This window comes from Crotalus tigris, unplaced genomic scaffold (assembly GCF_016545835.1).
Source record: "Crotalus tigris isolate CLP2741 ecotype Arizona unplaced genomic scaffold, ASM1654583v1 scf7180000020046.83942, whole genome shotgun sequence".
Classification (NCBI taxonomy): domain Eukaryota; kingdom Metazoa; phylum Chordata; class Lepidosauria; order Squamata; family Viperidae; genus Crotalus; species Crotalus tigris.
Genome location: NW_024097832.1, coordinates 8,885 through 34,434, shown reverse-complemented (window position 1 = coordinate 34,434; position 25,550 = coordinate 8,885). Strand labels below are relative to the sequence as shown.

At 43.6% G+C, this 25,550-nt stretch overlaps 1 protein-coding gene across 2 annotated transcripts; it reads right to left on the bottom strand.

The window, feature by feature from the left end:
* Window positions 1-2,082: 2,082 nt before the first annotated feature.
* On the bottom strand, window positions 2,083-24,920 carry LOC120318086. 2 transcript variants are annotated; one of them, XM_039365344.1, is made up of 5 exons: window positions 24,810-24,920; window positions 21,990-22,235; window positions 21,320-21,588; window positions 3,930-4,023; window positions 2,083-2,921 (listed from the first exon to the last, which is right to left on the bottom strand). In XM_039365344.1, the coding sequence occupies exons 2-5, from the start codon at window positions 22,199-22,201 to the stop codon at window positions 2,657-2,659; spliced, it is 840 nt and encodes a 279-aa protein (XP_039221278.1). In that variant the 5' UTR covers window positions 22,202-22,235; window positions 24,810-24,920; the 3' UTR covers window positions 2,083-2,656. The 2 variants fall into 2 exon arrangements, with proteins under 2 accessions (XP_039221278.1, XP_039221277.1); XM_039365343.1 differs by lacking the exon at window positions 24,810-24,920 and adding an exon at window positions 22,469-22,641.
* Window positions 24,921-25,550: the final 630 nt, after the last annotated feature.

The window sequence follows — 25,550 nt, the reverse complement described above, 5'->3', positions numbered from 1 at the left end:
TTTAGTCTGTGTTTTTATTCATGTGTTTATATTGTTTTATTCCGTTGTTCTAAACTGCCCTGTGTCAATTAGCTGAGATGGCTGGTATAGAAATTAATTAAGACAAAGAGAAGAAAATATTGGTAGCTCAGGGTAGATGTGAGGTCCTTGGTGCTCTCTGAGCTTGATGGTTTTCTTGGAGATGTTTCATTACCCTAACTAGGTAACATCATCAGGGCTAGAAGGGAGTGGGGTTTATGGACTGGAGAAGAAGAGGAAGAAGAAGAATGAAGGGGACTATGAAGTCCTTGGTATCTATGAGCTTTCTTGCAGACGTTTCATTACCCAACCAAGTAACGTGATCAGGAGGAGGAGGAGGACTGTGTGGTCCTTGGTGCTTACTGAGCTTGGTGGTTTTCTTGCAGATGTTTCATGACCCAACTGGGTTACATCATCAATGCTGGAAGAGGGAGGTTCTAAGCTTAACCCTTCTAGCACTGATGATGTTACCTAGCTGGATCATGAAACATCTGCAACAAAAGAATACGCTCAGACAGCACCAAGGACCCCACAAATAAATAAATAAATAAATAACATAAAAGGTGGGGAGTCCAGAGCCCACTTAGGAATGAAAACAAAAAGAGGGACTTCAGATGAGCAATCTCTTTGTCCCCCCCTTCTGTCTCACTTATGCTACTTGTCGTCTCCTTTTTGTTCTGCATCTACACCCCACTGTCCTCTCAAAGTAGAATCTAGTAGAATTTTGCACCGTGTCTCAGACCTGGACATTCCTGGCTCAGTTTTCAGGGACATGAGATTTTTTTTTCCTGGTTTGCCTACATCAAAGGAATTCCACTTTGGGACTTTGTAATCTAAGTCAGGGTTCCCCAACATTTCCGGGTTGACAGCCCGAAGGGGGAAGGGGGAAAAGAGGGGGTCGTTTTGTGGAAGGGGCAGGCACGTGTGCACATGAGTGAGCGTGCAAGAGCAGCCTTTGCTCACGGGAGTGGGGCTGAGAGCACCTGTGATGTTCGCACGAGTGAGGCTCTCAGCGCCTATAAAGCTTGTGTGAGCCCCCACGTGCCCACAATGGCCATGCAAGTGGGGCCCCGAGTCCCCATGACATTTCTGTGAGTGGGGCCTGAGAGCCCATGACACTCGCCTGAGTGAAGCTGTACACGCGCGCATCAGCCAGCCACTCACACAGCCCTTTTGTGAATAGGCCACAGACCGGGGATGGGCCATGGCCCAAGTGATTCTTCTTTCCTCCCGTGTCTAGGCCACCAATGCTCTGTTTTCTCCTCTGGTTTCCCCCCGTTGAATTTGCTGGTCAGAAAGGCGCGAAAGGGGGTCGCCTGACTCTGAGACGGTCATAAATCCGAGTCAGTTGCCAAGTCTCTGAATTCCGGTCAGGTGACCAGAGGGAGGCTACAATGGCCGTCAGGGTGAAAAAGGGCCAGGCGTCCCCTTTTTCAGCAGGGCTGGACTGTAACTTGGAACGGTCAGTAAAAGGAACGGTTGTAAATTACGGTAACTAAGCTCAGCCACAGCATGAATGAAGCTGTACAGACTCGCCCATAAACACTGACCCTGCCGGCCATCCTGGCTTGGTCCAACCATGGTTTTACTGCAAAGCTTTTTGATCAGAGTAGATGGAAGCCCACATCACCATCATACCATATGCTGCAATCCTGGCTAACCGTAAACCTCAATGCTGGTCAGTTGCCTGATAATGGGGCCAGTGTGCCCCAAGCGCACTCAGAGCCTACTTTTACTCCAAGTAAAAGAGGGAGAGAGAGAGAGGGAGGAAGAAAGGGAGAGGGGGAGAGGGAGAGGGAGGGAAGGGGGAGAGACAGAGGGAAAGGGAGGGAGGGAGAGGGAGAAAGAAAGAGGGAGAGGGAGGGAGGGCAGGGAAGGAGGAGGGAAGGAAGGAAGGAAGGAAGGAAGGAAGGAAGGAAGGAAGGAAGGAAGGAAGGCAGGCAGGCTTGATGACCCCAAGTTCTATTTCCACTTTGTGTTGTGGGCAGTTTTGTATACTTCCAACTATCATTTACACTAACATTTGCCATGCAGTATCCTCGACATATGACCATAATGGAACCTCTAACCGAATGCAGCAGTCCTTAAGCCAATGCCCTGGTCGTATATTTAGGATGAACCAGATCTTTTAGTGGTTTCCTTCTACAGGGGGTCCTCGACTTACAACCAGAACTGAGCCCCAAATTTCTGTCGCTAAGTGAGATGGGTGTTAAGTGACTTTTGCCCCATTTTACGACCTTCCTTGCCATAGCCGTTCAGTGAATTGGGCTCCCCCCCCGACCTTGCTCCTCAGAAGGTTGCCAAAGATGATCAGGGGACCCTGGGACACTGCCACCGTCATAAATATCAGCTCCCAAGAGCCCAGATTCTGACCACACGGCCGAGGGGATGCTTTCACGGTCGTAAGTCTGAAAAGGGGGCCTGCGTTCTTGGCTACAGGATGTCTTCTGCCCTGGGTGCCTCTGTGCCCATTTGCCCCACTCGAGTGACCCTGAGGACCCAGGCAAACCTCCGGGGGGCCTCAAGGACTCCCTGGAAGAAGGCCCGTGACCAGCGGCCTGCAAGGGGGACCCATCCTTCCGTTCCCCACCATCCGGTCAGAGCTGAAGAAGCTTCCTGGAGGAGAAGAGAAACGTCTTCAAAGGGAGACAAGAAAGTCCACTTGCCTGGACTTTGGGACAAGCATGACCTGCATGACGGAGAACTTCCATAGACATTTCTCTCCGTAGAAGCGCCCAGGAAAGTTCTTCTGCTGATGCTCAATATCTCTCCTCTTGTTCCTCAGCTCGTGTATCAGGCCCGAGAGTGGAAACGTCTTCACGAGACAAGGCCTTCTGGAGGTTCTCCCTGAAGGGATGATCCAGTCGTAGCATTCGAGGTCTGGGTTACCTTCTGCAGCATCCCTGTGAGGTAAAAGACAGGATGAAGGAAGTCAGGGACTTTCAAGGGAATGGCTGGGCTGACCTCACTCTCTGGGAAGTCTACAGTGCTGGAAAGGGTAGAGGGAGGAGAAGAAGACCATTACCAGAAGGAGGATGGGATGGGGTGGGGTGGGGTGGAATGGAAGAGAAGAGAATATGGAATGGATTGTTGGGGAAGAGAAGAGAAGAGAAGAGAGAATAAAATAAATGAAATAAAATCATTTATCTGAAATGATATCGAACAGGACTCCTGTCAAGAAGAGGGTTGACTAGAAGACCTCCAAGATCCTTTCTGACTCTATTATTCTAAGTGCAGATGTTTATGTGCTTGAAATGGGGCATATTATGGTAAGTTTAACTGTGTAAAATGAAGTGTTTCACTTCAGTTTGCTTTAGCTAGACCCAAAACATGTGATGAACAACTGGGGAACGAGTTAGATCTACTCTAACAACAACAAAAAAAAGGACTAGGATGACCAGAGTCTTTCAATATTTGAGGGGCTGCCGTGGAGAAGAGGGGATCAGCCTGTTCTCCAAAGCACCTGAAGGCAGGACAAGAAGCAACGGATGGAAACTCGTCAAGGAGAGAAGCAACCTGGAACTAAGGAGAAACTTCCTGACAGTGAGAACAATTAACCAGTGGAACAATTTTCCCCCAGAAGTTGTGAATGCTCCAACATTGGAGGTTTTTAAGAAGAGATTGGACAACCATTTGTCTGAAATGGTAGAGGGTTTCCTGCCTAAGCAGGGGGTTGGACTAGAAAATCTCCAAGATCCCTTCCAACTCATTTTATTCTATTATCGCTGCTAGAAGGGAGAGGGGTTTGGGAGGAGGGGAGGAGGAGGAGGGGGAGGAGGGGAGGAGGAAGGAGGAGGGGGGGGGAAATGTCCTTGGTGCTCTCAGCTTGCAGACATTTCATTTCCAATCTAGATGACATCATCAGTTGCCCAGTTTACTAATCAGACTCCTCCCTCACCTTCTAGACTCACCTGAGATTCCACCAGCAGCATGGAGTCCCAACATGATTCCAAACCCAAATCCAAGGGCCGGTCAGAGATAAGAGGATTACTAGATCGACTAGACCTAAATATAAATAATGGAAATGGAAACAGAAACGGAGAAAGAAAATGGAATTTTTTCAGTGAGCATAAATGGACTAAACTCCCCATCAAAAAGAAATAAAGTGTTCAGGAAATTACAGAAATTGAATACAAATATAATTTGTCTGCAAGAAACACATATTAAAGAACAGCACCATAAATTATTGGAATATCCCAAAATTGGGAAACTTTATTATACATTAGCACATCAGAAAAAAGGGGGGTTGCTGTTTACATTAAAGAGACAATAGATTCTAAATTGGTATATTCAGATAAAGAAGGAAGAATCTTAATGGTAGAAATATATTTGTACCAAAAGCAAACACTGCTAGTGGCAATTTATGCACCAAAGAACAATCAAGGAGAATTTTATAAAAACTTACATAGAAAAATAATAGAAATGGAATACCAAAATATTTGCTTAGTAGGAGACTTTAATGCAATAGTAGACGGAAAAATTGACTAACTTGACTAAAAATTGCTTTTAGCAATAAAACAGGAAAAACCAGAAGAAGAAGATTACCCAGGATATATTTTGATATGGCAGAGGAAATTGGAATCCAAGATGTCTGGAGGCAAACCAACCCACAAAAACTACAACACACCTTTTATTCAAACAGTCAAAAATCTTGGTCAAGAATCGATATGATGTAGATCAGTGTTTCCCAAAGTGTGGTACGCGCACCCCCAGGGGTACGGGAAGAGTTTGGTGTGGGTACACGTTGCACCGGAGTTTAGTGGGGATCACGTGGGAATATCCATTGCACCGTGCTTAGCTGCGCCCACAGAACAAAGAAAGAAATAGGCACGTATCGCAGTTTTTACATGGGAACTGGGGCCATCATACATCGTATCGTAACTCATTATGACGGGAACTTCTGCGCATCCTTCGTGCAGCTCTGATTCGGCCATTTTTAAACTGCGGGAACATTAACAGTTAACGCTGAGCCTCGGAGCTGTTTAAAAGCCGGAGAATTGCAGTGTTATCAACGGTTAGACAGTCTTGTGAGGCGTGATCCGGCGTGAATATACTGCACTTCGTTATAGAGACAACTTACTTCTTTAATAGTTAGTTCCGGGTGCCTGTTATCATGCTTTAGTAAGTTCCATTGATTTTGATTATTTTTATAAAATACAATTTTTATCCCTAACAGAGATTATGGATCGCTGGTTGAAATCTGGAACTACTAAACCGAAAGAAAGTAATGATTGTAATAGCAATCAACGAACAGGAAATAATGAAATTAACGACGAATCGACTTCAATTCTGAAAGAACCTGTTAAGAAAAAAGCAAGGAAAACTCGCAAGTACGACAAAGAATATCTTAAATTTGGATTCTCATGGACTGGAGATGAAAATGAGCCTATTCCACTTTGTGTCATTTGTTTTGAAAATCTAACAAATGAAAGCATGAAACCATCCAATTTAAAGCGCCATTTTGAGACAAACCATAATCAGTACAAAGATAAACCCATAGATTTTTTTGAAAATAAGCTTAAGGGTTTAAATCAGTCTGGAAAAATAATGCAGGGTTTGACGGGAGGTGACAATCAAAAAATACTAGAAGTTTCGTATCGCGTGTCACTTTTAATTGCCAAATGTACTGCAGCGGAAACCATTGGCGAAATTTTAATCAAGCCTGCAGCCAAGATAATGGCAGAAGTAATGATAGGAGATAGAGCGAAAGAAACTTTTGACCGCGTTCCTCTCTCAAATAATACAGTTCATCGACGAATCATTGATATGTCTAATAATGTAAAACAGATGTTATTATCTGATATTTCTCAAAGTCGTTATTATGCATTGCAAGTCGATGAGTCCACCGACATTGCGAATTTTGCAAATCTTATGGCGTTTGTTAGATACGAAAAAAATCAAGAAATTCATGACGACTTTTTATTTTGCCAGCATTTATTAGGTCACACAACAGGAGAAGATATCTTTAATGTTATGAATACATTTATGCAAGAGAACAAAATTGATTGGAATAGATGTGTTGGAATAAGCACAGACGGAGCAAAAAGTATAGTCGGAATTAATAAAGGACTCGTTGCAAGAATTCAAAATGTTGCTCCAAATGTCATATCCACACATTGTTGCATACACAGAGAGGCTTTGGCAACACATAAGATGCCCGCTGATCTACAGAAAGTTCTGGATGAAAGCGTGAAAATCATTAACTACATTAAAAGCCGCCCTTTGAATGCATGACTTTTTTTGCAAATATGTGAAGAAATGGGAAGTAGTCAGACCCAGCTGCTTTTTCATACCGATGTTCGTTGGCTATCTCCGGGGGTGGCGCCGCGCATGCGCATGGCGCGTAGGGGTGGCGCCGCGCATGCGCGCCGCGCGCAGGGGGCCCCGCCCCCATGTGCGCCGCGCGCAGGGGCAGCGCCGCGCGGGGGCGGCGTGCGCGGGGCCCCGCCCCCATGCGCGCCGCCGCGCATGCGCATAACATTTGTGTGACGGGGGGCGCCGTCACACAAACGTTGAGAACCGCTGTGCTAGGCTGACAGAAGCGCGAATCGACTGTAGCCTGGCGCTGATCCTGGCACTTCTGCTAAATTAGCAAGCCGCATGTTTCCCAGCAAAGCAGAAGCAAGTGAGCTGGGCAGGAGCTCAGGATCAGGGTGCGCAGCGAAAGCTGATCCGCGCTTCTGCAGAGTAGCCCAGAAGCGCAGATCAGCTGTAGCTGCTCTCCTGGGCTCCTGCCCAGCAAACTTGCTTGAGCTTTGCTGGAAAACATGATGCTTGCTAATTTAGCAGAAGCGCGAATCAGCTGTAGCCAGGAGCTGATCCTGGCGCTTCTACTGAATTAGCAAGCGGCATGTTTTCCAGCAAAGCACCAGCAAGTGAGCTGAGCGGAGCTCTCCTGTGCCTCTGCCTCTGCACATGCACAGCCAGGTTTGGCATGTCACCATGGTCACCGGCAGCACAGCCACCAGCCACGCTGGCAGCCTGTCCCCCTCCCCTTGTCCCTTCCTGGGCATGGAGGGGGGGAAGAAGGAAGAGACAAAGAGGGAGGGAAGGAAGGGACTATAAGAGAGGGAAGAAAGGGACAATGAGAGGGAGGGAGGGAGGGACGGAAGGAGGGAATGGGAGGGAAGGAAGGGACAATGAGGGAGGGAGGAACAATGGAAGGGAGGGAGGGAAGGAGGAAGATACAAAGAGGGAGGGAAGGAGGAAGGGACAAAGGGAGGTGAAGGAAAGGAAGGAAAGAAGGATGGAAGGGACAATGAGAGAGAAGGGAGTGAAGGAAGGCAGGCACCCACCCCAGTCTCATCCCCCTCTACCAGAGACCTGCGGATTTTCCCCCACAGGCACCCTGCAATCTGAATGATCAGCTGGCCACACACCCCCGGCCATTGATCACATGACCCTGGGACACTGTGAACGTCATAAGTATGAATCAGTTGCCAAGCATCCGAATGTAAATCACAAGACGCTGGGGAATGCTGCAACAGTCATAAGTGTGAAAAATGGTCATAATTCGCTTGTAACTTTGAACAGTTACTAAGCGAACTGTTGTAAGTCGAGAACTACCTGTACTTTCTCATTTTTTCCTTTTTTGGGGGGGTTCAAGTTTTTGATACCTTGCTGGTATCAAAAGTGATGGTACTCGGATATTGCCTTATGCGAAAAGGTTGAAAAGCCCTGTTTTAGAGGTGTAGCTATAACATATACGCTAAAAAAAAAAACCAAAGAAAAAAGACAAAAAGATATATTGTTAAGGGAAGAATTTAAAAAGTTAGAATTACAACTACAAATAAATCCACAAAAGAAAATATTGAAAAGACAAATGGAAACAATAAAACATAAATTAAATCTAATGGAATCAGAAAAATTAGCACAGCAAATTAAAAGAGCAAAACCATTTTTTTTGAAAATGCAAATGAACCAGGAAGATGGTTAGCCTACCAACTTAAAAAACAAAAGGAGAAAAACTGATAAATAACTTAGTAGATGAAAAAGGCCGTTTACAATTTAAAAATGAAGAAATAAAAAAGATAATCAAAGAATACCACAAGAAATTGTATGATATAAAACAGGGGTCTCAAACTGCCGGCCCACCGATATCATTACTAAATGTGGATTATAAAATCTTTATTTCAGTAATAGCGGAGAGACTGAAAAGATTTCCAACTCAATTGATACATCCAGATCAAAATGGATTTTTTACCAAAGAGACAAATCAAAAGTAATCTAAGAGTTATAATGGACATATTGGAATATTACAAACTGTATCAAGGGAAACAATTGGCATTAATATTTTTAGATGCTCAAAAGGCGTTTGATAATGTTTCCTGGCAAGTTATGAACCAACAAGTAGAAATAACGGACCTTGGACAAAACTTTAGAAATATAATTAAAACAATACGCTACAAACAAACAGCGAAAGTGATTGTAAATGAAGACTACACAGAGAACTTTGAGATAGGAAAAGGTACAAGATAAGGATGTCCATTATCTCCATTGTTATTTATCTTAACTTTGGAAGTTTTAAATAGAAATATTAGACAAGATACAGAAATCAAAATGAATTTGGATATAATAATGCTACAAGAAGTCCACATAAAAAAACATCAACATTTACTAAATTGCCCCAAATTGGGGAACATGTTCGCAGCACTTTCACAACAAAAAAGGAGGAGTTGTAGCATAGACCAAAGAGGAAATTTCGGCAAATCAAATTTATAAAGATGAAGATGGTAGGATTCTAATAATAGAAGTAATATTGAACAAAACAAAAATAGCCCTTGTGGGAATTTATCCCCGAATGAAGGGCAGAAACAATTTTATAAAAAAACTACATAATATTATTAGTAAATTTGAATATGATAATATTTGTATAATGGGAGATTTCAATGCAATTGTGGATAGACATCTAGATTATAAAAGCGGTAAGATTAGAAAAGGAATTAGAGGAACACTACCTAGTACCTTCCTAAAAATGGTAGAGGAGTTTAATATTCAGGACATTTGGAGGGAGAGGAACACAGGGAAAAAGCAGTACACGTATTACTCGGGGCGACATCAACCATGGTCCAGAATCAATATGGTGTGGTTGTCAGCAGATCTATATTTGGAGATGGAGGATATCATAAGGGATACAATGTTTTGGGCAGATCACAACCTAGTTAGAATCAGATGGAGAGGGCAAGAGAGAATAAAGAGATGGACCCTGAAAAGAGCAATTCTAAAACATAAAGAGTTTAAATTGAAATTGGAAGATCAAATGGATCTGGTTTTTTTGGACAAATAAAAAGGAAGATACAAATTGCCAAAACTTATGGGACACAGCTAAAGCCTACATGAGAGGTGTTGCAATTTCTTATATGGCCAGGGAAAATAAAATTAAATTACAGAGACAAAGAAATTTAGAGGATGAACTTAGTAGGGCTGAGGAAAATTTACAAAATGAACCACAAAGACATGATTTGAAAAAACAGATAAATCTAATTAAACATAAGATGAACACTATTGAAAAGGAAGAATTGGGGCAGCAAATAAAATGTACTAAGCAAATTTTTTTCGAAAATGCCAATAAACCGGGGAGATGGTTGGCCTACAAAATAAAGAAACATAACAACAAAAAGAGGATCAGTAAACTATATAATGAAGAAGGTGATATGGTATACCAGAATGAAGGGAAGAAAATAGTGACCTATGAGTTCTATAAGAAATTATATAAAGATGATGAACGGAAAAATAATGATGATACTCTAAAATATTTGCAAATAGCTGACTTACTGAAAGTTCCAGAGGAGTTTAAAAATATGTTGAACAAAGAGGTAACACCCCCTAGAACTATAAGAGGCAATTAAGAAACAAAACAACAACAAAGCCCCAGGGCCGGATGGTTTACCAGCAGAAATATATAAAATTTTTGTCAGAATCCAATTATATTTCATTTCTAGTTATCGACTATGGAAAACCCCATTTCTGCTCTCTCTGGATTCTGTCATACTACGAAGGGGGAGGGGGATGAGCAGGGGGGTTTTATTCCTTCATTAAACTTCAAAGGGACTGAATGTGGATTCTCACCAAGAGGACTGACCATAACAATATGGCCATAACCTTTCATCTACTCCTCTCTGAGTCTCCCTTTTGCCGGCAGTAAGGGAAAAGGGGGGGGACAATGCAACGCCTGGAGTCCGGGAAAAGAGAGGAGGTGGATCGTCACCCGGAAGAACTGTGGGGTGGAGGGCTGCTTGAAAACATTTAAAACATTGAAGGGTGGGAGAGAATTCCTCAGATCCTGTCTAGCACGCCTACAATCATTTTCTCTTAATAAATATGCCTATTGGAAAAGATATTCCAAGAGTTCTGTATTCTTAAGATGTAAAGTGAGGTGGGTCCTTACAATTTTACAAGAATCTTTAAGTCCAATATTGATAGAATTATTTAATGAGGTTCTTAAAAATGCAAAAATACCAGCTTCATGGGAAGAAACTCTCCTCACATTAATTCCCAAGGAAAATTCAGATTTGATGCTTATTAAAAACTTATGCCTATTTCATTACTAAATTCAGATTACAAAATTTTCATGGCCATAATGGCTGAAAGCTTTGAAAGATTCTTAGTAGAATTTATACATTCGGATCAAAATGGTTTTTTATCTAAAAGATATATAAGAAACAATGTCAGGATTGTATTGGATGTATTGGAGTATTACGAGGTCCATAAGAAAAAACAAATCGGATTAATTTTTCTCGATGCACAAAAAGCAGTTGATAACGTGAAATGGGATTTTATGCTCAATCAATTGGTGTATATGGATTTTGGGGAGAATTTTATAAACATGTTTAAATCAATTTATTCCAAACAGGTAGTTAAAGTAATAATTAATGGAGAAACAACTGAAAGTTTTCAAATTCAAACAGGCACAAGGCAAGGTTGTTCATTATCACCAGTATTGTTTGTACTGTGCCTGGAGGTATTAAACAGGGGGATTCGGAAAGATGAGCAGATCAAAGGATTAAAGATTAAGAGAGAAATGTTTAAAATGCAAGCCTTTGCAGACGATCTTGTTCTCATAATTGAAGAGCCACTACAATCAGGCTAATGGAAATATGGGGAAATAGCAGGCCTAAAGATAAATAAAGAAAAAACTAAAATGCTCGTTAAGAACATGACCAGAGCACAGAAAAATGGATTAGTTGATAGATTAGGCATCCAGAGTACAAAGAAAATAAAATATTTAGGGATACAATTAACAGCTAGACGTGCCACACTTAAAAGAGATAATTATGATAAATTAATGGAACAGATTAAAACTGATTTAGATATTTGGACCAATCTGCAGCTCTCTTTCATGGGTAGAATTGTTGTAATTAAAATGAACATGCTACCCAAAATATTATTTTTGTTCCAATGCATACCCATCAAATTAAATAAGAATTTTTTTTCAAAATTTCAATCAAACCATACTTAAATTTATTTGCCAAGGGAAAAAAGCAAGGATTAAATTAAAACTATTGCAAGATGCAAAGGAAAGGGGTGGACTCGGTCGATGTCAGAATCCAATTATATTTCATCTTTAATTATCAAACATAGAAACTCCCAATTCTGCCTTCTCTGGATTCTGCCATAAGAGGGAGAAAAGGGGGAGAGCAAAGGGGCTTTATGGCCCTCACTTCCTTCAGCACACTTCAAAGGACTGAATGTGTGTTTATTGTGGCCTCTAAGCTTTAACATATCAAAGAAGAGTAATTGCCTTTCATGTAGTTATCTGAAGTCTCCATCCAGACGGAAGAAGAAAGGGGATGGAATTGTGATACTTGAAACTATCACTGGAAGGGGGGTTGATTGGGTGGGACTACTGGGGAACCCCTTAAAACCTTGAATGGGAGAGCTTGAACCCCAAGTCCTGTCTAGCATGCCTGCAACCATTTTCTCTTAATAAAGGATTCCTGTTGGAAGAATTATTCCAAGAGTTCTGTCTTCTTAAGATGCAAAGTGGGGTGGGTCCTTACATTAGACAGGACTTGCAAAATTAATCCACCTGGAAGGTAGACCCTTGCCGGGGGATTTTGCAAAAATTTACCATGTCAGACAACGAAGCAAGAGAGGGAGAAAACTCCCTGGAAAGAGAGCCGCTGACCCAGTTGGAACCTTGCCAGATGTTGGGATCCGAGAGGCCAGATTTCTCAGAAGAAGAAGTGGTGGAGACACAGGACCACAAGCCTCGCTGGTCGATGGGCGTTGGAAAGAAAAGCGAGTGGGGAAAGGAATCAAGAAAAGTGACCCTGAGACGGGGAACCAAGCAACCAGAATGGAAGCAGGAGATGGAGAAATCCCTGCACGCAAGTGAAGAGGGAGGAAGCTGTATGCCGTACTCAGACTGGATCCTAGAGAGAGCTATTGACCTGATGAAGAGAACTCTCAGCTCCCTAGGAGAGGAGATTCCTGAGCCCTACGCCCGCCCCAGTTCCTGGAGCCACAAAGGGAGAGACACCGAGGGGGACGTGGAACCTGCAACCCCAGGGACATTTACTGATCCAGGAGCTCCCACCCCCTACCGGACCACAGATGGAAATCTGGACGGAAGACACTACCACCCACAATGGAGGCACCGATCCATTCCAAGACGTCCACCGTTGGAGGTGAAATTCAAAGGGGAGCCAACACGCTTGGGGTTTTTCCTAACCCAAGTCCTCAGCTACATGGAGGAATATGGGCAGGACATCCCCAGCGACAAAGCCCGCATCCGGATCGTGCAATCTGCCCTGGATGGACCAGCTGCAGATTGGGTGGTGAACCTGCATGACTCCAATGCCCCAGAACTCAGTAACTTCAACCGTTTCATGTCCTCGTTGAGAAGACGGTTTGAAGACCCCCTGGCTGATCGCAAAGCCCGTGAAAGAATAACAACGATGAGGCAGGGCAAACGCCCAGTGGCTGAGTATACACAAGAATTCCGAGCCATTGCCAGCAAACTGAATTGGCCAGAAGACATCCTCCTTGGCCGTTTCAAAGACGGACTAAACTATGATCTATATGATGCTTGCCTGCCCCGAGGAGACCCACATCGACTTGAGGAATGGTACGTCTTGGCAGAGGAAGCAGAGATCGACATATTGAAGAGGCATCGCCGAGGAAAACAATGGAGCCGCCCCCCGCCTGAGCTGACACACCAACCGGTGAAATCATCGGATACAGCCAAGAAGCAGATGGGGTGTTTCAAGTGCGGAAGAGAAGGGCATCGAGCTGTAGAATGCCGCTCAAAGGCCCCCCAGCACAACCCAGACAGATCCCCAATCAACAAACCCAGAGGGTATTCAGCTAAGCCAAAAGAAACAGCCATGAAAATGATGGAAATTGCAGAAAACCCCACCTCTGCTCACCAAGGGGAAAGAACTCCAGCCTACACCACAGGGACGGTGGATGCCTCAGATGACAGCTCGGAAGGCGAACCCCTGGTAAGTGGACGCATCACACCCATCTTCAAAACAGTGACTATATTAATCCCCCCCATGCCCGAAGCTGTGAAGGTGAAAGCCTTAATAGACTCTGGCTGCACCCGCTGCCTCATTAGCCCAACACTAGTGGGGAATCTGGGCATCCCATCCAGGAGACTGGAACAACCAATCTCATTTGGCCAGCTAGATGGATCCATAGCAGGGGGGGTGCCAGCTACCCTAGCCACTCTGCCAATACACCTCTCCCTGGGCAACCATGAAGAGGACTTAACGTTTGTGGTGACCCCAGGTATGGAATGCCCAATGATTCTAGGGATGGAATGGTTGAAAAAATGGAACCCCTGGGTAAATTGGAGGACGACAGAAATCAAATTCCCGAAGGGGGACCCTATGGACTTAAAACCCCAAGAGAGGCTACCAGAATCAAGAATAGAAAAAGCATCCATAGGAGAGGAAAAAAGATTAACAGAAATACCAGAGGAATATAGGGACCTTGCTGAAGTCTTCAGTGAGGAGAGGGCGAATGAGCTTCCCCCCCACCGACCCACAGACTGTACCATTGAATTCAAGCCTGGGGCAAAACTCCCGAAGCCCAGATTATACTCCATGAGCCCAAAGGAGAAGGAGGAAATGGAAAGATTTATAAAAAAAAACCTGGAGAGAGGTTTCATTGAACCAGCTAAGCCTAAAGTGGCTGCCCCGGTCCTTTTTAGAGAGAAGAAGGATGGCTCTTTACGTTTATGCGTGGATTATAGGGCCCTGAACACAATCAGTGAAAGCAACCTATACCCGCTGCCCCTCATGAAAGACATGCTGTCACACCTATCGAAAGGGAAAATTTTTTCTAAACTAGACTTAAGGGAAGCTTACTATCGCGTGAGAATCAAGGAAGGGGACGAATGGAAGACTGCATTTAACTGCCCCATGGGGTGCTATCAATTCAAAGTCTTGCCATTTGGATTACAAGGGGGCCCTGCAGTCTTTATGCAATTAATCAATGACGTTCTAAGGGAGCACCTGTTTAAGGGGGTCCTTGTTTACTTGGACGACATTCTTATCTTTACCGAAACAAAAGAAGAACACGTCAAACTTGTCAGAGCGGTTTTAAAGAAGCTGCGAGCCGCTCACCTATATGCCAAACTCTCAAAATGCGAATTCCACCAGGAAAGGATAGACTACCTAGGCTATCGCATATCCCCACAGGGCATTGAAATGGACCCAGAGAAGGTCAGAGCAGTATTAGAATGGGCACCACCCCGCACAAGAAAGCAACTACAAAGTTTCCTGGGCTTTGCAAATTTTTACCGCCAATTCATCCCCTCATTTGCACAGATAGCCTTGCCCCTCACCAACTTACTAAAAACGAAGGGAACATCCTCAGTAAAACCTAGCCAGCCACTAACATGGACAATGGAGTGCCAAGCAGCGTTTGAGAGACTAAAGAGACTTTTTTCTGCCGAACCAGTACTAAGGCACCCAGATATGGACAAGCCCTTCATAATACAGGCAGATGCAAGTGATGTGGCAGTGGGGGCTGTGCTATTACAAGAAAATGATGATGCAGTATTGCAACCCTGTGCATATACATCTAAGAAACTCACGGAAACAGAACAGCGCTGGCCCGTATGGGAGAAGGAGGCTTATGGGATACGTTGGGCATTACTCACGTGGCGACAGTTCCTGGAAGGCAACAAAATCCCCTTCCAGGTATGGACTGATCACAAAAATTTAGAAGCCCTGAAAACTTCCAGGAAACTCAATCCCAAACAAGCCCGCTGGTCCCAGCATTTTCACCAATTCCAATTTAAGCTCAAACATTTACCAGGAAGAAAGAACTTCCTGGCAGATGCACTATCTCGCATGCCCCAATATAACAGCGCACGAACCACAGACTCTAGACCAATAATGGCAGAATCACAACTGGCAGCGCCAGTAACCACAAGAACCCAAGCCAAAATAAAACCACAACTGGACAGCCAAACTGGGATTGAATTCAGAAAAAGTTTGGAAACAGATGATTGGTTCCAGAAAAACAAACATGTGTGCACAATGAGAGACGGATTGCCTTGGGTAGGGGAAAAGTTATATATACCAACAACTCAAAGACTAACTTTCATGCAACTTTGCCATGACACAAAATCAGCAGGGCATTTTGGATTTGTAAAAACTTTACACTTAATTAAACGGCAATTTTGGTGGCCATCAATAAAAAAGGACATAGAAAGTTATGTTGCCAGCTGCCCAACCTGTGCATCAGCAAAGAGGTTGCAAGGGAAATCGCCAGGGCTGTTACAACCAGTGGCAAGTCCCTCAGCCCCCTGGAGGGAAATAGCCATGGATTTTATAGTGGAATTGCCTGAAAGCAATGGGAATACTGTTATCTGGACAGTCACGGACCTATTTTCCAAACAGGTGCACTTTATCCCTTGCCAAAAAATTCCCACTGCAAAGGCCTTAGCAAAACTTTTTATCCAGCACATTTACAGATTGCACGGGGCACCCCAACGCATCATCTCTGATAGGGGAGTGCAATTTACGTCTACATTTTGGAAGGAATTTTTATCCCTCTTAGGGACCACTCAGGGACTGACATCTAGCCATCACCCTCAGACAGATGGACAAGCGGAACGCTGCCAGTCGGTACTTGAGCAATATTTGAGATGTTTTTTAAATTTCCAACAGAGTGATTGGACGGACTTACTTCCTTTTGCAGAAGTTGCCTACAATAATGCAGTCCACTCCAGCACAGGCTACACTCCTTTTCAAATAGCCAACGGCCAAAGTTTCAACCCTATGCCAGAGTTAACCCCAAAAGAACCAACGATCCCTTCACTGAAAGAATGGATGGAAAACCTACAAAACACCTGGCCAATAGTCAGAAAATCACTAGATGAAGCTAGGCGGGCATACAAAGCACAAGCCGATAAAAAAAGGGTTGAGCCTACACCATTCATTATAGGAGAAATGGTGTACTTATCTACAAAATACCTAAAGTCCCTACAGCCCTGTAAAAAACTTGGACCAAAATATATAGGACCTTTTCCAATTAAAAGGATCATAAATCCAGTAACAGTAGAATTAGAATTACCCAAAAACCTCAGGCAAATACACCCAATTTTTCATTGCAGCTTGCTGAAAAGAGAGCATCAGTCACCTCTACGGCCAAAAATCCCCCCCCCACCACCTCCAATCATGGTGGAGGGGGAACAACACTTCGAAATAAAAGAGATCCTTGACTCTAGGAGATATCGTGGAACAACTCAGTACCTAGTTGCCTGGAAACACCTCCCTGCCTCACAAAATGAGTGGGTCCATAAACGTCACGTCAGAGCCCCGAAGCTATTGAAGAAGTTTCACACAGAGTATCCTAACAAGCCTAACTAAATTTTTTACTTGTGTTTTCTTTCAGGTGGATCTCTCTTATTGTTAAGAGGGGCCGGATGTCAGAATCCAATTATATTTCATCTTTAATTATCAAACATAGAAACTCCCAATTCTGCCTTCTCTGGATTCTGCCATAAGAGGGAGAAAAGGGGGAGAGCAAAGGGGCTTTATGGCCCTCACTTCCTTCAGCACACTTCAAAGGACTGAATGTGTGTTTATTGTGGCCTCTAAGCTTTAACATATCAAAGAAGAGTAATTGCCTTTCATGTAGTTATCTGAAGTCTCCATCCAGACGGAAGAAGAAAGGGGATGGAATTGTGATACTTGAAACTATCACTGGAAGGGGGGTTGATTGGGTGGGACTACTGGGGAACCCCTTAAAACCTTGAATGGGAGAGCTTGAACCCCAAGTCCTGTCTAGCATGCCTGCAACCATTTTCTCTTAATAAAGGATTCCTGTTGGAAGAGCTATTCCAAGAGTTCTGTCTTCTTAAGATGCAAAGTGGGGTGGGTCCTTACAAATGGATTAGTTGATAGATTAGGCATCCAGAGTACAAAGAAAATAAAATATTTAGGGATACAATTAACAGCTAGACGTGCCACACTTAAAAGAGATAATTATGATAAATTAATGGAACAGATTAAAACTGATTTAGATATTTGGACCAATCTGCAGCTCTCTTTCATGGGTAGAATTGTTGTAATTAAAATGAACATGCTACCCAAAATATTATTTTTGTTCCAATGCATACCCATCAAATTAAATAAGAATTTTTTTTCAAAATTTCAATCAAACCATACTTAAATTTATTTGCCAAGGGAAAAAAGCAAGGATTAAATTAAAACTATTGCAAGATGCAAAGGAAAGGGGTGGACTCGGTCTCCCGGATCTGGAAAAATATTATCAGGCTACAGTATTATTATGGGTGCGGGATTGGATACAATTGAAAAATAGGAGATTATTAAGTCTGGAAGGTCATGATTTGCAGATTGGATGGCACGCTATGCTATGGGATCAGAAATACCAGGTCCACCAGTACTTCCGGAGGCATTACATCAGACGAGCGCTAACAGACGTATGGGAATTAGGCAACAAAATTATATGCAAGTCCACAACTGGATTTCAACATTGGAAATGCATATACACCCAAAATTTATACAATTAGGGAAAGTAATAACGTATAAAAATGTATTAGACGAGAGAGTGGAATTGAAATCAAGGAAAAATCTTCAAGATGAAGGGATAGAATTGGAATGGTGGGCATATCTTCAACTACAATCAAGATACAGGAAAGATAAAAAAGAGTGGGGTATAAAAACAGAGTGGATACAGCTGGATAAAATATTATTAGGAACTGAGGATAAGATGATTAAAAGACTATACCACTACCTTTTAGATCAGGCAATGTATGAAGAACAGGTTAAGGAAACCATGTTAACGTGGAGTAGGGATTTCGGCTTCCATATTGATCTGCATATCTGGCAAGAATTGTGGGAACCTAACCCTAACCCACAAGGTTAGTCAAAATGGGCCCAAATCTCTCACCCATGTTAGAAATGCAAATTGGCAATAGGGACCTACTACCATATGTTGTTGGAATGCCCTAAAGCCTGCGATTATTGGAACAAGATAAGAAAATGGTTGGAAGAAATATTATTGATGGAGAAAGAGCTAAAACCAGAACTTTTTTTACTGGGCATAACTATAGAGAAATATGACAAAGGGATAGTTTATTTGATGCTGCACATTCTGACTGCTGCTAGATTGGCGTATGCCCAAAAATGGAAAAATAAAGAAACTCCCACAGAGGAAGAGATATTATATAAAATATTATCGTGTGCTGAAATGGACAGGCTCACGATGGAACTAAAGGACAAGTGGATTAGAATATACTTTTTACAATCTCTTTTGCCTTGCATCTTAGTCTCCCAATTTAATTCTTTAACTCTTTGTCAGAAAAAGAAATTTGGATTTGTAAATGTTTCGCAGTTGTGACTTGAGCCTACTTAACGCCCCTAGTTGGGGGGCTGCAAGGCAAAAGAGATTGTAAAAAGTATAACTGCAGTATAGCAGTTAAAAAATGCCAAGGTGTAATCAATCAGACTGGTCTGTCTGAAAAACTTCCTGCATATACTCCCTTGACTCGGCTGGCAGACAGGGGAGGACAGCCTGTGGCTTGGTGGTTAAATCACTGCTTAGTATGTAAACTGCCCAGGTTCGAATCCCATAAAGGGTGTGGCTAACTGAAGAGAGCAGAATGAGCTCGAAATGGCCATCTTAGTCTCCCAATTTAATTCTTTAACTCTTTGTCAGAAAAAGAAATTTGGATACCTCCTGTCGGCAGTGAGAGAAAGGGGGTGGAAATGGAATGCCTGAGACTATCGCTGTAAGAAGGGGGTGTTTGGGTGGGGCTACTGGGGAACCCCTTAAAACCTTGAACCATAGGGCTTGGCCCAAGTCCTGTCTAGAATGCCTGCAACCAGTTTCTCTTAATAAAGATGCCTGTTGGAAGAAAGATTCCAAGAGTTCTGTCTTCTTAAGATGCAAAGTGGGGTGAGTCCTTACATTTATGTACATACATATATATACATATACATACATACAAACACACGCACATACATACATACATACATACACACACATACATGCATACATATATATATATATATATATATATATGAACTTTGAGAAAATAAATACTATTAATCTAGGAGGGATATATATTCTAAGTAGTATGTTATTTCTTATGTTTTGTTACTCTTGCTTTCTTCTCTTCTTTTTTATTTCTTTTTCGTTCTTCTTCTTTTCCCCTTTCTTTTTACTCTTTTATCCATGACTTAAGAAATGTAAAAATATGGAAAAAATAGAATTAAGTCTGTCAATGTAAATGTAACTAATCGCTGAGAAAAGCTTTACAGCAGTGGTTCTCAACCTGTGGGTCGGGACCCCATTTGGGGTCGAACGACCATTTCACGGGGGTCGCCAAACAACGCAGTCTGCCATTTTCCCCCCCCTTTTCCTTAGCTATGCTACTCCCTTTTATTCTATTGGCTTTTGAAAGCCAATAGAATAGACTCTCTTGAATAGAGTCTAATTCTATTGGCTTTCAAAAGCCAATAGGAATTGTCCAGGCTGTCTCTGCCCTGCTGAGCCCGCCAAAAGTCCCATTCTGCAAACGGTGCTGCACCAGTTGAGTAGTCCTCGACTTACGACCGGTTGAGTAGTCCTCGACTTACGACCGGTTGGGGGTCGCAGCATTAAAAAGGTTGAGAACCATTGTAAGAATATTCAAGGTGGGAGAAATAAACTAAAATAAGGATTGTAACAGGATCGATGATAAGGCAATCCAAATGACTGAAAAGAAAAGAAATGTACTAATATGATGATTATTTTTTAGGAATATTGGAAAAATATATACTAAATTGTCATTTATTAAAACAATAAGAATTGTATTAACTCAATGTTTGCAAAAAAGGGGAAAGAGGAAATCAACTAAAATTAATATATGGAATACAGACTATAGAAGTCAATTGTTAAGGTGTGTCTTTACAAATGTAACCCAGACAACACACTGTTTACCAATTATTGAGTGACTTATGCTTGCAAAAGAATTAATAAAAAATATAATACAAAAAAAATAATCTAATGGAAAAAAAGAACAGCGTGGAGAAATAGCAGGACTGAAAATAAATGGGTTGTATTATATGTAAATGTTAATTCTGATGGCCCAGAATAAGATCTCTCTCTTTCTTAGGCATCTGACATAGATGTGCTCTCCAGTTGAACAAGAGAAAGTAAGATCACACCTCCTAATATAATCTGTCAGTTGAAAAATCCAGGGTGCGTTTAACTGAAACTTTACAATTCTATTCTTGGGAGTCTTTTAGGTTTCATTGCTTTAATTGAATACTAATATTCAATTAATATTAACATTCAAGAGAAAAGACAAATTGCATAAATTCCCAATTCAGCTCTGAGGGCAGTAGCTGAAGTCCTTTTGTCTACCTCCAGGATGCTCCTCAGATGCTGAGATTTGGATTGTTTTAGTAGTGATATATATTAAGCACCAAACTTCAATTCGATATAAGCGTTTCCGGGTAACTTTGTCATTCTTAGTCTACCTAACCTGTAATTTCTAGAGTCCTATTTATTCTATTTTATTTATATATAGAAATACTATTATTGCCAACTTGAATCCAACTGGACATTATAGATATTATTTATATGTGAAATGAACATGCCAATATAGGGCTTCACAACTTGGGATATTTTTTGAACATCTGAATATCTGCTTTCCAGGGACCTTATTGCTCTTCAGGCCATTTATGACGAATCTGAACATGAAAAAAACCAAGTTTACTAAGATGGTGAAAAGCAGCTCTTGAATTCCATGGAGAAGATATGACGGCATCTATTGCTACCCATCACCAACCCACTCACTTTATCAGATAGAGGAAAAAGACACACAAACCTGTGGGACTTTGTAAGTGCCTGCTAATGTTGACACCTGGTTGGAGATGTCCCTGGCAGCTCCATGAAGAAGAGCCAAAAGATTGTCCCTCCTTCCACCGCCATAATTGGGGACATCGGCTTCTCCAGTGGAGAGAATGTCCAGCAAGGCGACTGAAGCGCTTAAAGTGCTCAAATAGTTGCCGTGGAGGTTGTAGCCAAGTGTGAGATTGTGCAGCAGCTGGGAATTCTTGTTGACCAGTTGAATAGCAAAAGCGAAGCGTAGGGTTTCTGAATAACCAAAAGAAAACGTAAAAAAAATGTTCATGTTATTATCATCATACCACTAGCAAATTCTTTTTTAAAAAATGCAATCCTCTTTGTCTCCTTAAGCTACTGAGCCTTAGGCCTACATTGATCCAAAACCAAAAGATCATTTAGTTCAGTAATCAAGTAACAAACCGAAGAATCTACAGGGAGAGGAAAATAATCTCAACTTTGTTCAATTTGTTCATCCCCATTTTTGAATTGAGTTTCTTCCACAAAATAAGAAAAAAGAGCAATAGAAATCAAAATCTTTCAGGGACTCAGACAGGTCCTGTAAAATAGACCTAGATGAAATAAGGAGGGGAAAAAAGAGTATTAAGGGTGCAAATGGAGGGAATGGAACTCCATCACCCTGAAGGACTTACGAAGGAACCGGATTAGACGGAGCATGGTTGAAAGGGAAGACTCTAGGCGATGTTTCTGTTCCAGGGGGGATCGGAGCGGTGAGGGGGTCTCCTGGCCTGTGATAGCTCCATGGCTGTTTTTCACCCTGGTGGCCCAAACTCAGCCGGCCCTTCGTTCGAAGCCTCCCAGAGGCGGACTGGGACACCAACAGCATCCGGAGCAGAAGGTCCATCGTTCTTGGGGCTGAAGCAATCTCCTCCCCAGATCTTAACAAAAACAAAAGGCAGGTTAGAATTCAAAGCACTCACACAAAATGGAAATGTTGGTGGCTTTCCTGACTCAGACAGAGACAAAGCAACTTTTGTTTGGAAAAGCAAGAAAAGAAGACTCAAGCGCAGACTCTGCCTGTCTGAAAACTTGTGCCCCCCACAACGTGACGGAAGAAATCTACCCTTCTCTGACGAAAAGCTCTTCCATTTTGCTTCAGTCTGAAGTTTACCTTGGAGACAGTCATTGGAGAAATAGCAGGAGAACTCTCCAAGAGAGGGATAATTATTCCCGGGAGAAGCAACTTTCCCACCGGGGACCCTGACCATCTTTGGGATCCAGGCGAAGTCTGCGGCCTGGCCCTGAAGTCCGGGCTCTCCTCCACAGGCAGTGAGAGGGACAGCTAAAGCCGCCAAAGGACCCTGCAGCCTCCTCCATTTTGTGGCCTGAGGGGATTCTTTCTCCCTCCATTTCAGGGGGCGAAAAAGCCGCGGGGAGACTTTCTTTCCTCTCTTCCGCCTTCGGCTCTTCTCCAGCCGGGGTCAGGGAAGGTTCCCAAAGGGGGAGGGAGGCGGGGGGAGAAAGACCCGCAGCCCCCCCGGTTCTTTGGGGAGAGTCCCGGAGGGTCCCAGGGCTGGAGGGCCTGGGGAGGCCTTTGCTGCAAGAGGCGCCTGAATAAACCTCAGAAAACCCCCCCAAACAGCTGAACCTCCCGGGGGCTTGAGCAGAGTCCCTCCCCAAAGGTTACACGGTTGGACTAAGGCCGGATCTGAACACAAGGGTGAAAGAGAAAACCTAAAGCCTCTGGATTTCTTTTTTCAGGAGTGTAATTCCAGGTAATCAATTTAATGGGTTTCAAGGAATCTAAAATGTCCTTGATGGTCCATGGTCTGGGGTGATATACCCAAAGCTATCTGCAGGGGAAAGCTTTTACGGGTCTATGTTGAATCAGAATAGACCTGGAAGGGACCTTGGAGGTCATCTAGTCCAACCCCCTGTTCAGGCAGGAGACCCTATACCCTTTCAGACAGGTGGCTGTCCAGTCTTTTCTTAAAAACTCTAGTGATGAAGCACCTGCAACTTCTGAAGGCAAAGCTGTCCACACTGTTAGGAAGTTTCACCTTCACTAATTCCAGGTTGCTTGATTACTTTCCCTCCATGGTTTCTCGTTCTGCCTTCTGGGGCTTTGGAGAATAAGCTGACCCCTCTTCTTTGTGGCAGCCCCTCCAATATTGGGATGCTGCTGTCACGCTCTTACTAAGGATTTATACAGGGATACTAAAACTTAACGTGATTTGGATTCCATCCCTCTGTTTACACAACCAAGGGTTGCATTAGCATTGCTGGCTGCTGCCACACACGGCTGGCTGATTTGCCCCCAAGCTGCAGAATGAGAGAAGCAGCGTCTCTTTTGCTCTCCCCCTTCGTAATTGCCCTGGAGGTGCTGTGAGGTCCTTTCTTCCCCCTTTCTCTCTCTGGGGTCCCTGCCTGGGGCTCAGGAGGAGCATTTCCCGGCCATCATCGGATCAAGTGGGAAAGAAGCCCCAAAGGGAAGACATTCCTGCCTTGGCTGTGATCGGGGCTCGGAGGGGACACAACACCCACATTCTGGACAGGGAAGATGGATGGCTTGAGAGAGAGCGAGGGAATCCATTTGGGCCGAAGCGGAGGCTCCTTCGCTCAACAGAGACGGAGGCCTCAGACACAACCTGTCCCCCATTTTCTGGGCTGCTCTCTCATCAGCCCCCAGGAAGATCAAGGCCAGGAACCCATAAAGACCCCCCCAAGAATTTCAGGAGTTGGTACATTCCAACGGCTTTCTGCCTACCCAGAATCCCCTTATCCAAGTGGTTTAGACCAAAGAAGCTGCTTGGAGAAGCCGCAAAACCTCTCACCGAATAAAAATAAATCCAGTTGCCATGACTCCATTTCCAGACATCCATCTTAATGTTATCATAGTTGAGAACAGAATAGAAGAGAAGGTAGAATTGAATAAAATATAGAATATAATATAGTACAGAAAATAGAAGAGAAGAGAAGAATAGAAATAACTTTATTATCACTTTAAATGTATACTAATCGGCATACATTAAAATGAAATTTCATTGCATACAGCTCTTAAAGGGTCAGCATGGTGGGAAAAAGAACCTATTGTTTTTGCAGGAACCGTAGAAGGGCAGGCTAATCCTTGGAAGAATCCATTATACATATTTCTAATCTCATGAATTCTGCTTAAGCATGGAAACTGAACGTAGGAGTCAGGATCAGAGGCCCCTGCAATGCTCAAAACTAGTTTTAACCAGAATTAGTTGGCACGATGGTTGATTCAGAGGCAGCCCACAGGAACTAACAGCTATAAAAGGTAATTTGTAAATAAGGGCAGGGGGTGATAGAATTTGAGGAGTGGGAGATGTAATCAGGGGTGGGGAATAATGTATTCACTTTAGGCACTTTGGATAGGTTGTGACTGCCTGAGTACTCAGCCAATGAGGGAAAGGTGGGAGGTAAATTTGTGATGGTTATAGGGAATATAAAGAAATTATATTGATGATTTTAAGGTGTGTACACTGTACCTGCAAGTACAAGATACATCCTCTTTGCAAAGTAGTAAAAATAAAGTACCACTGCTTTCTCTTGGAAGTTTTGGCTGGCAATTGTTTCTTCCAAACTAGACAACGAATCCCACACCATCTCCAATATACACTCCATAAATATGATAAAAACCCTAACCTTGAGATATCTCTCTTATGTAAGAGATGTGGAAGGGAACACATCCTCTCTCCGTGCTTTAGCTGTTCCTCACACTGCCTGCGAGGAGCGGTCCACGGTCCGGCCTTTCAGTCCCAGCTGGCCCGCCAGGCAGCGAGGAGGGCAGCTAAAGCCGGCAAAGACCCCGCAGCGTCCTCCATTTTGTGGCCTGTCTCTCTTTCCTGAGGGGAATCTTCCTCCCTCCATTTCAAGGGGGAGATTTCCTCTCCTCTCCAGTCAGGGAAGGTTTCCCAAAGGGGGGAGGCTGGGGGGCGGAGGGGGGCCTTCCCGGTTCTTTTGGGGGGTCCCAGAGGATCCCAGGGCTGGAGGGGCCCCCAGAGGTCACCTAGTCTGACCCCGGCCCAAGCAGGAGCCCCCCCGCCCCCTGAAGGGATCCCTCTGGGGCCCCCGAGCCACTCGTGTGCCCTGGGAGGGCAGGGTGTCTCCCCTCAGATGGGAAAGCGGGGAACGGGGTGGTGGCCCTCCCTGGGCTGGCCTCCTCTCCCCTCCTGCCAGGGGTCGGGAGGAAGGATGGACGCTGCTGCTTGGCGGACTTCCCCCCAAGC

What these genes read in the sequence shown, in the direction of transcription:
- LOC120318086 (XM_039365344.1), bottom strand. Translation starts at nt 22,201, where the DNA reads ATGGACCTTCTGCTCCGGATGCTGTTGGTGTCCCAGTCCGCCTCTGGG. An exon ending in CCGTCTAATCCGGTTCCTTC is followed by an intron (nt 21,589 to 21,989) that starts GTAAGTCCTTCA and finishes TTGGTTATTCAG; the next exon opens with AAACCCTACGCTTCGCTTTT. An exon ending in TGCTGCTGGTGGAATCTCAG is followed by an intron (nt 2,922 to 3,929) that starts GTGAGTCTAGAA and finishes TTTACCTCACAG; the next exon opens with GGATGCTGCAGAAGGTAACC.